The sequence below is a fragment of the Oncorhynchus gorbuscha genome, linkage group LG25, assembly GCF_021184085.1.
Source record: "Oncorhynchus gorbuscha isolate QuinsamMale2020 ecotype Even-year linkage group LG25, OgorEven_v1.0, whole genome shotgun sequence".
Classification (NCBI taxonomy): Eukaryota; Metazoa; Chordata; class Actinopteri; order Salmoniformes; family Salmonidae; genus Oncorhynchus; species Oncorhynchus gorbuscha.
The window spans coordinates 41,048,383-41,064,830 of record NC_060197.1 but is presented as its reverse complement, the minus strand read 5'-3'; the positions used below and the strand labels follow the sequence as shown (position 1 = coordinate 41,064,830).

The 16,448-nt window shown below is 45.0% G+C and overlaps 1 protein-coding gene across 6 annotated transcripts in view; it reads left to right on the top strand.

Moving 5' to 3' along the window:
- The first annotated feature begins 827 nt into the window (after positions 1-827).
- Positions 828-16,448, top strand: part of LOC124013785 (TBC1 domain family member 14-like) — a 60,990-nt gene continuing 45,369 nt past the window's right edge. Inside the window, exons 1-2 of one of the 6 annotated variants that reach the window (XM_046328303.1) lie at positions 828-933; positions 15,298-15,415. In XM_046328303.1, coding sequence (XP_046184259.1) covers positions 15,387-15,415 — 29 coding nt within the window. In that variant the 5' untranslated portion in view covers positions 828-933; positions 15,298-15,386. Of the gene's footprint in view, positions 934-5,013; positions 5,292-15,297; positions 15,416-16,448 lie in introns of those variants that run through there. The other 5 variants (XM_046328300.1, XM_046328305.1, XR_006834930.1 and 2 more) reach the window with 5 other exon arrangements.

The following is a 16,448-nucleotide window of genomic DNA, read 5'->3' as shown; positions in this document are numbered from 1 at the left end:
GTGTCTTTCATGGGTAATAAACTGTTCTGGGTCAGTGATTGGTCTGTGGGAACCTAATCCCTGTCTTAGACTTGCGCTTGACTTTTTAGCTCTACTGACCTGTCAAACCAAAGTTAGTTCCACTGCATTTTTTTTCATCGTTCCCCTCTAATCAGGCACTGATTTAGACCTGGGGCACCAGGTGTGTGCAATTAATTATCATGTAGAACAGAGAACCAGCATGCTCTGGACTTCCGTAGGGTGAGAGTTGACTATCCATGGCAAATGTTATTTGACAATGTTGTACTGAAAGAGAATATGTGAATATTAATGGTATTTTTGAAATGTAAAAATATTTATGACAGGCCGTCAACTATCACTGTACCATATCACATAATATTATTATCACTACTAGTAGTGACTCTCGTCTATAATTCCTCGTTGGTTTCAGGTGCGGCTGGAGGTACCTTAATGGAGAACGGCACGGTCAGCTCCGAGAACCATAACCACCACCATGACCACAGCAAGCCCACCCTCATCCAGCACTCCCTGCAGGGATCCGATGAGCAGGACCTGGACCAACACAGCCTAGCCTCCCAGGACTCTGGCATCCCTAACCTGGAGATCAACCACCCCAAGCACATCCACTCCCAACCAGGAGACTGTGGCCTTACCCTGGGTTCCAACCACAACGACCAGGGCCCTGCTACCCTCTCTCTAGACCCTCTCTCTTACCCTGGGTTCCAACCACAACGACCAGGGCCCTGCATGGACCCTCCACTCGGACGTCACTCTGGTCACCTCCGACTCCAGCGCCATCGCCGGGCGGTGACACTCTGGAGGCCGGACGGGCGGTGACATCGGAGGGGATCTGTGGAGCCCACGACAGAGACAGCTGGGGTCAGAGGAGGGCAGGCCCAAGAGGCTGGGGCCACTGGCTAGCTTCTTCAACAGGTACGATGGAAGTTATCACTCTGTGTGATCTTTGACAGTCTATTTTGGTCTGTGTCCATAACTTAATTTTAAGCTCAGGTCTCCCATTGACATAAGGCTCGATTTAGGAGAGATTTTAGTTGCAAGTGTACATAGGATTCAGTGCACACTAACCACACTATACCACACTATGACAAAAGAAGACATTGCTCAAGATTACTGTGAAAAACTCACAAAACGTGTACACACCTCTCCACACTCCGAGTCCAGTACAGTCAACTTGTCCTGACCTATGTAACATTTGCTGATTGAATGCATTCAGGCTTGAAGCCTCCAATGTGAACTGAGTTGGTTCAGCTTTACTATGAATAACTTATTCTCCCCGTACGCCCTGTGAAATTGTGCTTGACAGGTGATGGCATTTGAGTCATGGGGAACCTGTTTACCTACACCTAAACACACCCCGTAATTGTTCAGTCACGTTTTTAAAAATAAATTATCGTAGCTAGGCACTCCAAGCATAGAAGCGAACACACACACACACACACACACACACACACACACACACACACACACACACACACCCAATATCTACATAGTCCTCTGTTGATGTTTGAAGGACCTTTGGTGTATCTGTACAAACCGTTCATTTTGTACCAGGTGTGTTGGTAGAGTTGGATTAAAAGCCTGCACACTGTGATGAACCTTGTCACTATGGTTACCAGTAAACTACCTGTAAGTCGCTCTGGATAAGAGCTTCTGATAAAATGTTTCTTGAAAGTTACCAAAATGTACATTTTTTTTACATTTTTAGTCATCTAGCAGAAGACATCTAGTGGCCTTTTGGGGTACCTCAGATTATCACAGGTGTTCTAATTGACTCTGTTCCTCTGTGTGGCCATATCGCATGTCAAATTAATAAAACAAATTAAATACGTTTAAAAAAAATGAATACATAGAATGGCAAAGCTGTAAAACATTATCCTAAATATAAACGTCAACGTAGTGAATATCATTAGCGTTTCATGAGAGTTTCAGCATGAAATATACTTAGTAAAATATAATAAATCAATGTGTCTTTGGCAATGTTTTGGGGTCAGACTGGTAGCAGTTGTGAAAAAAAAAGTCCATAGTTGGATGAGTTGCACATGTCATTGAAAAATAATGGCATTGTTGATTAGATGCTTTTTTTTTTCATTAATTTAATTATTTTGTCATGAACCATATGTTCTACTACAAACTCATGGACAATATGAACACAGATATAAAAAATGAATTTGTTATATATAAGTTATTCCAAGTATATATTACCAAAGCTACCATGGATTGCCATAGATTACTGAAGATTTCGGTAACTTTGGTAAATTACCGGTAGCTTTGCAAACCTACTTGTTTCAGTGTGGGAATTTCTCAGAGAAATAAAATACTCATTTTAGATCACACAGTAGGATTTGATTAATAAATCTGGTTAAACTACACAGGTCCCACATTTAGCTCCCTCCACTTCACCTCACTGCTTCCTTTCCACATCGCAGTCATCAAACACTCAGCAGGTGCTTTAGGCTCAGATGAACGAAGTGTGTGGGTTTTTGGCTTCATCTATATCAGGAGCTCAGAGGGGAAAAGGTAGTTTCCTCTACTCACTCTCTCCCATTCATCACATCTCACACTTCATCCTGTGATTCTCTCAATAGAAGGTGAGTGAGTGAGAGAGAGAGAAATACACTATGGAAAAATAAGGAACAGCATGTCAGAAATCAGCTCAATGTAAAATGAAGAATCCATATAAGTAACCGACTCTGGGTAAATTGGAGAAAATTGAAAACTCTAAACAAACAGAGTTATCTATCCAAAATGTAGATGTATGGATAAACCACTTCTCCAATCTTTTTGGCTCTATAACAAACAGCAAAAATATATACAGGGTCAAATACTAATCTTAGACTCAACTATTAAAGACTACCAGAACTCACTGGATCCTCCAAATTGGGTCTGCATGCATAATTCTGCAAAAAAATCCTTCATGTAAAATGCCAAATAATGCATACAGAACAGAATTAGGTCGACACCCGCTAATTATGAAAATACAGAAAAGAGACTTTAAATTCTACCACCTAAAAGGAAGCGATTCCCCAACATTCCATAAAGCCATCACCTACAGAGAGATGAATCTGGAGAAGAGCCCCCTAATCAAGCTGGTCCCGGGGCTCTGTTCACTAGCAGACCCCACAGAGCCCCAGGACAGCAACACAATTAGACCCAACCAAATCATGAGAAAACAAAAAGATAATTACTTGACACATTGGAAAGAATCAACAAAAAAACAGAGCAAACTAGAATGCTATTTGGCCCTAAACAGAGACTACACAGTGGCAGAATACCTGACCACTGTGACTGACTCAAAATTAAGGAAAGCTTTGACTATTTATTGAGAGGCCGCCGTAGGCAGACCTGGCTCTCGAGAAGACAGGCTGAACACACTGCCCCTAAAATGAGGTGGAAACTGAGCTGCACTTCCTAACCTCCTGGGAAATGTATGACCATATTAGAGACACATATTTCCCTCAGATTACACACAGACAACAAATCCAATTTTGATCAACTCGTATCTATTGGGTGAAATACCATTGTGTGCCATCACAGCAGCAAGATCTATAACCTAGTGAAGAACAAACACCATTGTAAATATGAAATCAAATTTTATTTGGCACGTGCCAACAATGCAATTTTAAGAAAAATAAGTGTTAAGTAAATAAAAATAACAAATAATTAAAGAGCAGCAGTAAAATAACAGTTGCGAGGCTATATACAGGAGGCTATATACAGGAGGCTATATACAGGAGGCTATATACAGGAGGCTATATACAGGAGGCTATATACAGGAGGCTATATACAGGAGGCTATATACAGGAGGCTATATACAGGAGGCTATATACAGGAGGCTATATACAGGAGGCTATATACAGGAGGCTATATACAGGAGGCTATATACAGGAGGCTATATACAGGAGGCTATATACAGGAGGCTATATACAGGAGGCTATATACAGGAGGCTATATACAGGAGGCTATATACAGGGGGGTACCGGTACAGAGTTAATGTGCGGGGACACCGGTTTGTCGAGGTAATATGATTTAAAGTGAATATGCGTAGATGGTAACAAGAGAGTAGCAGCAGTGTAAAAGAGGGTGGGAGACTGCAAGTAATCTGGGTTTCCATTTGAATAGCTGTTCAGGAGTCTTATAGCTTGGGGGGATAGAAGCTGTTAAGCCTTTTGGACCTAGACTATATTATTTTATTTTCCCTTTTTTTACTTAAACTATTTGCATGTCATTACAACACTGTGTATATAGCCATAATTCCTTAAACTTTTGAGTAATTTTTATGATCTACTTCACTTACTTTGGCAATGTAAACACATGTTTCCCCAGCCAATTGAGACACACACACACACACACACACACACACACACACACACACACACACACACACACACACACACACACACCGCTGTATCCCAGCCTATCCCATTCTAATCCATTCAGCAAATTTAAATGAGATCTCCCCATGTGCAAATAATTCACTGCCTGTCAAGTGTGAACAGATGAATTTACATTCAGTTTGTTTTGTATGCCTCCCTCTGTAGTGTAATGATGGGGTTTTTAGACCTAGTTAAAATGACTCTGTGTATGGTCCTATGGCCATTGATTGCATTATCATAAAAACCTAGTCTGAAGTGTATTACAGTGTTTAAGTGGTTAAATGGCTGATTTCACACCCCTCTCGATCACAACAGGTCTGTTTAGTGCAGTCAGTTTGGTATTTTCACTTCCTCTCACTCTGTTGCTGGTTCCCCTTCTCTCCACAGACTGGTTTTCCTCAGCTCTCTGAGTAGCCCTCTTCTCAAATTCAAAGGGCTTTGTTGGCAATGGAAACATATGTTCACATTGCCAAAACAAGTGAAATATATAATAAACTCTCTCTGTTTAGGCTGGCACATTCTTTCTTATCCCTCCCCTTTGCTCAGTCAAACTCCTTTACTCTGAAGGCAGAGTGGGCTGTGGTTAAGGATCTCTGACACGGAACACTCTCAACACGGGTTACGTCTCAGATGTGGCTTTCTCTATCCCTCTGTCTCTCTTTATTCTGCTCGATAGGACTATGAACGTCAGGCTTGACTGAATGAGAGGAACTGCTCCATATCAAAGAGTTCTCTTTCTCTCTGGGTTTGTGAAAGAGAACTGTCCTGCACCTTACTGGGGATCTGAGCAGCTTCTCAGTGGACAGGTTGTTCTGCTTTGGCATTGAGGATTGTGTTTGTTGTGGATGAACTCACGGACAGGATGGCTTCCCCTTCACTGCTTCTTTTCATTGACAGGTCTGTATGTATGAGAGGGTTTTTCCTGACCTTCCCTGCTTGTTTATAGTGTATACACATATTGGCTTTAAAGTGGTCTATCCTAGACTTCTGTTTTACATTTACATTTAAGTTTTCTACACATTTGTTTGCCACTCTATTTGGAAAGAACACTTAACCAGGGGGTTTAGTTGAGGCAAAGTGTGATTCTGTGTACCTGGGGTCATTGTTGAACATGGCCCGCAGAGAAAGTCCTGAATATTCTCTTACTACTTTGTGATATGTTATTGACCGTCATCTGTTTGGTAGTTTAAGTGCGGTTACGAGAGAGCCGTATTAAAAACTAGTTTTGATCAGTGATGTAAGTGCTGTTGTTGGCTCACCATTTAAAGACGATTGTGGCCAAGCTATAGGAGGAGAAATACTGAAGTTTTGGCGCAGGCACAGCCGACTATCACTAGCTAACGTTAACTACCTAGCAAAAATAACATTTTTTTTGAGAATCGATACTTTGAGTCATAGAATCGATATAATGTCAGAAGTAATATTCTGATACTCTAGTACAAGGGTAGTCAACCTTGGTCCTGGAGGGGTAGGCAACCTTGGTCCTGGAGGGGTAGGCAACCTTGGTCCTGGAGGGGTAGGCAACCTTGGTCCTGGAGGTGCAGGCAACCTTGGTCCTGGAGGTGCAGGCAACCTTGGTCCTGGAGGTGCAGGCAACCTTGGTCCTGGAGGTGCAGGCAACCTTGGTCCTGGAGGTGCAGGCAACCTTGGTCCTGGAGGTGCAGGCAACCTTGGTCCTGGAGGTGCAGGCAACCATTTATTTTACCCTCAGGAAGGTAGGCAGGTGATTGAGAACAAATTATATTTAAAATATAATATATATTTTTAAAATTTAACCTTTTATTTACCTAGGCAAGTCAATTAAGAACAAATTCTTATTTACAATGACGGCCTACCCCGGCCAAACCCGGATGACGCTGGGCCAGTTGTGCGCTGCCCTATGGGACTCCCAATCACGGCCGGATGCGATGCAGACTGGATTCTAATCTAATCTAGCCTTAGATGCAGCATGCCGGGGCAATGTTTGTTTTTATTTCTTTATTCAAATGATTGTGTGTGTGTGTGTGTGTGTGTGTGTGTGTGTGTCGGTCACAGTGTTTGGGTTGATTTTGAGAGTTCCCTAACAGCTGAGGAAATGGGGTCTAGAGCTATACTCATCTAAAATGAGTGACAAAACAAAAAAACTGCTAATACATTTACATAAGTATTTAGACCCTTTACTCAGTACTTTGTTGAAGAACCTTTGGCAGCGATTACAGCCTCGAGTCTTCTTGGGTACGACGCTACAAGCTTGGCACACCTGTATTTAGGGAGTTTCTCCCATTCTTCTCTGCTCAGGTCTCTCCAGAGATGTTCAAGTCCAGGCTCTGGCTGGGCCATTCAAGGACATTCCGAGACTTGTCCAGAAGACACTCCTGCGTTGTCTTGGCTGTGTGCTTAGGGAGGTTGTCCTGCTGGAAGGTGAACCTTCGCCCCAGTCAGAGGTCCTGTGCTCTCTGATGCAGGTTTTCATCAAGGATCTTTCTGTACTTTGCTCAGTTCATCTTTGCCTCGATACTAACTAGATTCCCAGTCCCTGCTGCTGAAAAACATCCCCACAGCATGATGCTGCCACCGCCATGCTTCACCGTCGGGATGGTGCCACGTTTCCTCCAGACGTGATGCTTGGCATTCAGGCCTAATAGTTCAATCTTGGTCTCATCAGACCAGAGAGTCTTGTTTATCATGGTCTGAGAGTACCTTTAGTGCCTATTGACAAACTTCAAGATGGCTGTCATGTGGCTTACGTCTGGCCACTTGACATTAAAGGCCTGATTGATGGAGTGCTGCAGAGATGGTTGTCCTTCTGGATGGTTCTCCCATCTCCACAGAGGAACTCTGTAGCTATGTCAGAGTAACCATTGGGTTCTTGGTCACCTCCCTAATCAATGCCCTTCTCCCACGATTGCTCAGTTTGGCCGGGTGGTTCCAAACTTCTTCCATTTTTAAGAATGATGGAGGCCACTGTGTTCTTGGGGACCTTCAATGCTGCAGACGTTTTTTGCTACCCTTAGCCAGATCTATGCCTTGACCCAATCCTGTTCCGGAGCTCTACAGACAATTCCTTTGACCTCATGTTTTGGTTGTTGCTCTGACATGCACGGTCACACTGTGTGCCTTTCCAAAATCATGTCCAATCAATTGAATTTACCACAGGTGGACTCCAATCAAGTTGTAGAAACATCTCATGGGTGATTAATGGAAACCGGAAGCACCTGAGCTCCATCTCGAGTCTCATTGCAAAGGGTCTGAATACTTACGTAAATAAGTTATTTCTCTTTTTGTAGTTTTAATACAATTCTAAAAACCTGTCGTTGCTTTGTTATTATGGGGTATTGTGTGTAGATTACTGAGGATTTTTTATTTAATTCATTTTAGATTAAGGCTGTAACAATGTGTTCTGTCCACACGGCCCCTAGTGCACGTTGCTGTTCTGTCCACACGGCCCCTAGTGCACATTGCTGTTCTGTCCACACGGCCCCTAGTGCACGTTGCTGTTCTGTCCACACGGCCCCTAGTGCACGTTGCTGTTCTGTCCACACGGCCCCTAGTGCACGTTGCTGTTCTGTCCACACGGCCCCTAGTGCACGTTGCTGTTCTGTCCACACGGCCCCTAGTGCACGTTGCTGTTCTGTCCACACGGCCCCTAGTGCACGTTGCTGTTCTGTCCACACGGCCCCTAGTGCACGTTGCTGTTCTGTCCACACGGCCCCTAGTGCACGTTGCTGTTCTGTCCACACGGCCCCTAGTGCACGTTGCTGTTCTGTCCACACGGCCCCTAGTGCACGTTGCTGTTCTGTCCACACGGCCCCTAGTGCACGTTGCTGTTCTGTCCACACGGCCCCTAGTGCACGTTGCTGTTCTGTCCACACGGCCCCTAGTGCACGTTGCTGTTCTGTCCACACGGCCCCTAGTGCACGTTGCTGTTCTGTCCACACGGCCCCTAGTGCACTTTGCTGTTCTGTCCACACGGCCCCTAGTGCACGTTGCTGTTCTGTCCACACGGCCCCTAGTGCACGTTGCTGTTCTGTCCACACGGCCCCTAGTGCACGTTGCTGTTCTGTCCACACGGCCCCTAGTGCACGTTGCTGTTCTGTCCACACGGCCCCTAGTGCACGTTGCTGTTCTGTCCACACGGCCCCTAGTGCACGTTGCTGTTCTGTCCACACGGCCCCTAGTGCACGTTGCTGTTCTGTCCACACGGCCCCTAGTGCACGTTGCTGTTCTGTCCACACGGCCCCTAGTGCACGTTGCTGTTCTGTCCACACGGCCCCTAGTGCACGTTGCTGTTCTGTCCACACGGCCCCTAGTGCACGTTGCTGTTCTGTCCACACGGCCCCTAGTGCACGTTGCTGTTCTGTCCACACGGCCCCTAGTGCACGTTGCTGTTCTGTCCACACGGCCCCTAGTGCACGTTGCTGTTCTGTCCACACGGCCCCTAGTGCACGTTGCTGTTCTGTCCACACGGCCCCTAGTGCACGTTGCTGTTCTGTCCACACGGCCCCTAGTGCACGTTGCTGTTCTGTCCACACGGCCCCTAGTGCACGTTGCTGTTCTGTCCACACGGCCCCTAGTGCACGTTGCTGTTCGGCAACACCTCTTTCTGACATTTAACCACGGATGAGGTCCATCAAGGAAAAGAACATGGTTGTGTAATGATATTCTTCAAGATGAGAAACTAAAAGAAAAGTTAGACAGATCCAAAATACACATCCATTAGGCTTTCTTGATTCTTGTGATTTATTATTCTTAATTTTAAATGTAAAAATGTTTTTATGGACACATTTTTGTCATCACATCGACCGCCTTGTCAAATTTCTTCTATTGCTTGCTTGCATTGCTTCAGTTGCTGTCACTGAGGCAGAATGGGAAAACATGTTTGAAGTATTTGGCCTGAAGGTGACGCGTGCCCTCATGGCGAAGGTGCGTTCGTGCGTCACAAAACATGTTTCTTGATAAGGCATGATCAGTTTGAAGGAACATTTTGTGCATACTGGCGATACATAGGCACCTCACCTGTCTTTTTATCTACACTGAAAAAATATTAACACTATCTAAGGTGTTGGTTTCATGACCTGAAATGTAAGATAACCAGAAAGTTTCCAAAAAGCATATTTCTCTCAAATATTTGGTACATTTTGTTTACATCCCTGTTAGTGAGCATTTCTCCTTTGCCAAGATAATCCATCCACCTGACAGGTGTGGCATATCAAGAAGCTGATTAAACAGCATGGTCATTACACAGGTGCACCTTGTGCTGGGGGACAATAAAAGGCCACTCTAAAATGTGCAATTTTGTCGCACAATACCACAGATGTCTCAAGTTGAGGGAGTGTGCAATTGGCATGCTGACTAGGAATGTCCACCAGAGCTGTTGCCAGAGAATTTTATCTATATTTTTCTACCATAAATCACCTCCAACGTCATTTTAGAGAATTTGGCATTACGTCCAACCGGCCTCACAACCGTAGACCATGCCAACCCAGGACCTTCACATCCGTTTTGTGGGGAACAACTCATTATTTTTTGAAATTATTATGCACTGCGCCCGGCCCGCCACAGGAGTCGCTAGTGCGCGATGAGACCAGGATATCCCTACCGGCCAAACCCTCTCTAACCCGGACGACGCTAGGCCAATTGTGCGTCGCCCCACGGACCTCCCGGCTGCGACAGAGCCTGGGCGCGAACCCAGAGTCTCTGGTGGCACAGCCCTAGACCACTGCGCCACCCGGGAGGGTGGGAACAACCTGGGAACAACTCATTCTGATTAGCTGGTGGGTTGGCTTATGCCCTCCTAGGCCCACCCACGGCTCCTGTCCAGTCATGTGAAGTCCATAGATTAGGGCCTAATTCATTTCTATTGACTGATTTCCTTATATGAACTTTAACTCAGTATAATCTTTGAAATCGTTGCATGTTTGTTGCAATTTGATTTGATGTTGCTCCCTGGGCGCAGAATAATCGACAGGTCAGGCAGATCACCGATAATGGTCATGAACCTTTACTTGGGCAACTGGAGTTACCTATTTCACAAAGGTGCAGAATGCTCAGGTTCAAACCATGCCTGGCAGCAGGACGTCTTGGGGTTAAGGGCGTTGGCCAGTAACCAAAAGGTTGCTGGTTCGAATCCCCAAGCTGGCAAGGTGATAAACATATGCCGTTTTGCCCTGGAGCAAGGCAGTTAACCCCCTGAGCGCCGACGACATGGAGGCAGCCCTCCCCACCTCCCTGATTGAGGTTTCTTTCCATTTTTCTTCTCTATATAGCCTGGTTAACTAACCAGACTGGGAAGTCAAAACAATGGTGACCACTGGTAGGTCTAGTTAAGCTAACCAAGCTAGCTTTTAGAGACCGCTTCAGATATAGACTACAGTTTTGAGTGAGTTGTGAAAGCCAGAATGACCTGTGCCAATGATAATCCACGTCTTTGCCTCTCATCCACTTCATTGCTTTTTCTCTCCTGCCTTTTTCAGAAGCAGCAGGTCCCTCTTCTTTTATGTAACACTGAAGGAAGGACATCTGAATGTAATTGTAGGTTAAACTGGCTATAAGTTCTGTTTGTCTAGTGCAGTTATTTGTTTTAACCTGTGTGCTTTGAAGTAGACTGAGATTTGTTTGAAGCAAGACCAACTACTCATTGGCTAGTTCCTGGCCGCGGTCTTGTTGATCTTGGCAACCATTAGGCAGGTTGAAGGGTACACATCTAGACACTTCGATAGGTTGGAAAACTAGGGAGACATTTCACAACGGGAAGAAGCAAGCCCCTGTCCTGCATCTCTACGATTTGAAGCCATTTGAGACTGGTTCCATTAGGGTGGGTCAGGGGTCAAACCGGTCATATCAAACAGACGTCATTCTCAAACCGGTCATATCAAACAGACGTCATTCTCTCACCGGTATCCTTCGGGGGGGTCAGGGGTCAAACCGGTGATATCAAACAGACGTCATTCTCTCACCGGTATCCTTCGGGGGGGTCAGGGGTCAAACCGGTGATATCAAACAGACATCATTCTCTCACCGGTATCCTTCGGGGGGGATCAGGGGTCAAACCGGTCATGACAAACGGACGTCATTCTCTCACCGGTATCCTCCAGAGTCTCGGTTGATAAACTGACCAACGGGTTAAGGTGTATCTCACTCTGCGGTTTTGATTCAATCATCGACACAGTTTGCCAGCTGTCTGTGTTTCTCTCTGTGTGAGTGTCAGGGAGCAGGCATTGATGCTTGGATATGTGATCAATGACGTGCCACAAAGTAATATGCTTTGTTACAGTGAATTTGAGTGTGGCCTAACGTTCCCTTTCCAGAGTTACGGTGCTGTATGGGAAGTGGATTCATGATTCATTAAACATTTTATTTAACTAGGCAAGTCATTTAAGAGCACATTCTTATTTTCAATGACGGCCTAGGAACAGTGGGTTAACTGCCTTGTTCATGAACAGAACGACATATTTTTACCTTGTCAGCTCAGGGATTTGATCTAGCAACCTTTCGGTTACTGGCCCAACGATCTAACCACTAGGCTACCTGCTGCCCTAATATTCCTTATTCATAGTATACTTTCTGGGTTGGTAATTTGTGCTCCTAGTAACTTAGGCATCCATTTCACTTAAAAGGACTTATTGTTACCAACTTAACAAATTACTTTTTTTTAATCCAGTGTTTTATCCGGAATTGCTTTTCATTCTGATTAGAGGTTCTGCTTTCTAACCATTGGTAGTACCTTACCGGTCTGATAGCACGTTGGCTAGCGGAAAAGAGAAACTCACTCCACCGGAAAACAGGAAATGAACTGGATGGCATCATGCCATTTTATAGGCTGTTATCTAACCTCTATTAACAACAAGGAAATTGGCTCTTTTCACTCTCAGTTCCACTTTTTTTTTTTTTTAATTGAAGCCAGTCATGGTCTCTTTGTGTATCCTGAAGCGCTGTGTTGATGGTGACATTAAAAAGCTATTGTTAAAGGATATATGAAGACCACTTGAAAGTGAAGCGTTATTATAGAGATTTGCGTTTTGGTTCTAAACGTCATCTAGCCCAGCTAAACATACTGTTCTGACTGTCCTTCTCTTAGCCTATTAGAAGGTCTTATCCAGTACTTGGTACAAACTGTTTTATCCAATGGGACAAGTGAGAACATTTCCTTTTATTGAATAAGACCTTAATTGCCAGACTTAATTTCTAGTAAATGATTAGCCAGACTTATAAATGAATGATATGTACCCATTGATTCTTGAAGATTATACCTTTAATCTTAGATCAACAAATCAAATGTATTTGTCACATACACATGGTTAGCAGATGTTAATGTGAGTATAGCGAAATGCTTGTGCTTCTGGTTCCGACAATGCAGTAATAACCTTTTTTTTGTTCTATGTTGCTCTGTCTGTATGCTATGTCTTGCTTGTCCTATGTTGCTATGTTGCTATGTCTATGGTGCTATTGTCTATATTGTAATTGTTTTTAATAACCTGCCCAGGGACTGCGGTTGAAAATTAGCCGGCTGGCTACAACCGGCACTTTTACTGAAACGTTGATTAATGTGCACTGTCCCTGTAAAAAATAAAATAAACTAAAACTAAACCAACGAGTAATCTAACCTAACAATTTTACAACAACTACCTTATACACACACATGTAAAGGGATAAAGAATATGTACATAAAGATATATGAATGAGTGATGGTACAGAACGGCATAGGCAAGATGCAGTAGATGGTATCGAGTACAGTATATACATATGAGGTGAGTAATGTAGGGTATGTAAACATGTAAAAGTGGCATAGTTTAAAGTGGCTAGTGATACATGTATTACATAAAGATGGCAAGATGCAGTAGATTATATTTTACCTTTTTATTTAACTAGGCAAGTCATTTAAGAACAAATTCGTATTTTCAGTGACTGCCTAGGAACAGTGGGTTAACTGCCTGTTCAGGGGCAGAACGACAGATTGTCAGCTCTGGGATTTGAACTTGCAATCTTTCGGTTACTAGTCCAACACCACTAGGCTACCCTACCTCCCCTAAAGAGTACAGTATATACATATGAGATGAGTAATGTATGTAAACATCATATTAAGTGGCATTGTTTACAGTGGCTAGTGATACATTTTTTACGTCAATTTCTATTATTAAAGTGGCTGGATTTGAGTCAGTATGTTGGCAGCAGCCACTCAATGTTAGTGGTGGCTGATGGCCTTGAGATAGAAGCTGTTTTTCAGTCTCTCGGTCCCAGCTTTGATGCACCTGTACTGACCTCACCTTCTGGATGATAGCGGGGTGAACAGGCAGTGGCTCGGGTGGTTGTTGTCCTTGATGATCTTTATGGCCTTCCTGTGACATCGGATGGTGTAGGTGTCATGGAGGGCAGGTAGTTTGCCCCCGGTGATGCGTTGTGCAGACCTCACTACCCTCTGGAGAGCCTTACGGTTGTGGGCGGAGCAGTTGCCGTACCAGGCGGTAATACAGCCCGACAGGATGCTCTCGATCGTCCATCTTTAGAAGTTTGTGAGTGCTTTTGGTGACAAGCCAAATTTCTTCAGCCTCCTGAGGTTGAAGAGGCGCTGCTGCGCCTTCTTCACAACGCTTTCTGTATGGGTGGACCAATTCAGTGTGGCCGTGATGTGTACGCTGAGGAACTTAACTTACTACCCTCTCCACTACTGTCCCGTCGATGTGGATAGGGGGATGCTCAGTTGTACCCCTTCAGAACCCAAAATAGAATCTTGTTTTACTACATTGTAGAAGCCTCAACATGGTTAATACGATAATGTTGATATCATTGATAGTAGTCATTGCATCTATAGCCCTGTAAGAATTACATTTCTCCAGCCCTATCCCTCAGCTTTTTACCAAAACAGTGGGAGGATGCCTACTTTATTATTTCAACTGTGGATTGTCTCTTTAATGCCAACCCCACAGATTATTATCTTCCTTACGCTGTGCTCTAGCTCTACCTACTTTAAGTCAAGACGGTATTTTAAATGGAGGTGTAGCCTAGTGCTCTGTCGCTGACCCTGTCGTGCTCTGTCGCTGACCCTGTCGTGCTCTGTCGCTGACCCTGTCGTGCTCTGTCGCTGTCCCTGTCGTGCTCTGTCGCCGTCCCTGTCGTGCTCTGTCGCTGTCCCTGTCGTGCTCTGTCGCTGTCCCTGTCGTGCTCTGTCGCCGTCCCTGTCGTGCTCTGTCGCCGTCCCTGTCGTGCTCTGTCGCCGACCCTGTCGTGATCTGTCGCCGACCCTGTCGTGCTCTGTCGCCGACCCTGTCGTGATCTGTCGCCGACCCTGTCGTGATCTGTCGCCGACCCTGTCGTGCTCTGTCGCCGACCCTGTCGTGATCTGTCGCCGACCCTGTCGTGCTCTGTCGCCGACCCTGTCGTGCTCTGTCGCCGACCCTGTCGTGCTCTGTCGCCGACCCTGTCGTGATCTGTCGCCGACCCTGTCTTGTCTCTGTCGCCCTGTCTTGTCTTGCTCTGTCGCCTGTCTTGTCTTGATCTGTCGCCTGTCTTGTCTTGCTCTGTCGCCTGTCTTGTCTTGTGCTCTGTCGCCTGTCTTGTCTTGATCTGTCGCCGACCCTGTCTTGTCCTGATCTGTCGCCGACCCTGTCCTGCTCCAGTCCGCTGGGTCTTTTAACAGTCCACTGGTTCGTTGTGTGGCTTTGTTTAAATCCATGAATTCTGCTAGTGTGCTTGTCTCATTCATGCAACACACACACACACACACACACACACACACACACACACACACACACACACACACACACACACACACACACACACACACACACACACACACACATCAGCCATTATATTATCGTTGTTTTCTTAGCCTCAGGGTTGACCTAGTAGTGGAGGGAGTGTGTGTGCAGCTTTGGCTCTGGGTTTTATGTCCTAATTTCTATGTTCTGTCTCTCTCTTTCTCTCTCAGGAGTCTGTTTGCTAAGAAAGTGAAGGAAACTGTGCCAGTGGAGCAGATGGACACGGGCTGGAAGCTGTTTGGTAGGGTCCCCCCTAGGGATGGGAGGGACCCCAAGAAAATACACAAGGTACACACACACACCATGAAATGAACCTTTACACTCTTCACTGTGGCCTACTTCACAACATTACCTCATGTATTAATCCATGTTATCTGTAAGTTGCCATTGATTCCTAATACAAGCCACTACCCTCAGTAATATGGATCACACTGACACTGTGGCTCAGCTGAGACAGCTGGGGGCAAAAGGTCAGCGTTGATTTAGATTTGATTAGGATCTCAAATCTTCCTAGAGCTTTGGTATATGTAACCTAATGGGGGGGCTCTGTGACCTGAGGGTCAAAATCAAATCATGACCTGCTCGCATTCACAGATTTGCAGATGTTATCGCTGAGAAATTCTTGTGTTTATAGGTCCAACATTGCAGTAATACCTAACAATAACAAATTCAATAGAAATGAATATCAGAACGAGCAATGTCATATATATATATATATTTTTTTTTTTTTTGCTCAAAAAAATAAAGGGAACACTTAAACAACACAATGTAACTCCAAGTCAATCACACTTCAGTGAAATCACTGTCCACTTAGGAAGCAACACTAATTGACAATACATTTCACATGCTGTTGTGCTGTTGTGCAAATGGAAAAGACAACAGGTGGAAATTATAGGCAATTAGCAAGACACCCCAATAAAGGAGTGGTTCTGCAGGTGGTGACCACAGACCACTTCTCAGTTCCTATGCTTCCTGGCTGATGTTTTGGTCACTTTTGAATGCTGGCGGTGCTTTCACTCTAGTGGTAGCATGAGACTGAGTTTACAACCCACACAAGTGGCTCAGGTAGTGCAGCTCATCCAGGATGGTACATCAATGCGAGCTGTGGCAAGAAGGTTTGCTGTGTCTGTCAGCGTAGTGTCCAGAGCATGGAGGCGCTACCAGGAGACAGGCCAGTACATCAGGAGATGTGGAGGAGGCCGTAGGAGGGCAATAACCCAGCAGCAGGACCGCTACCTCCGCCTTTGTGTAAGGGGGAGCAGAAGGAGCACTGCCAGAGCCCTGCAAAATGACCTCCAGCAGGCCACAAATGTGCATGTGT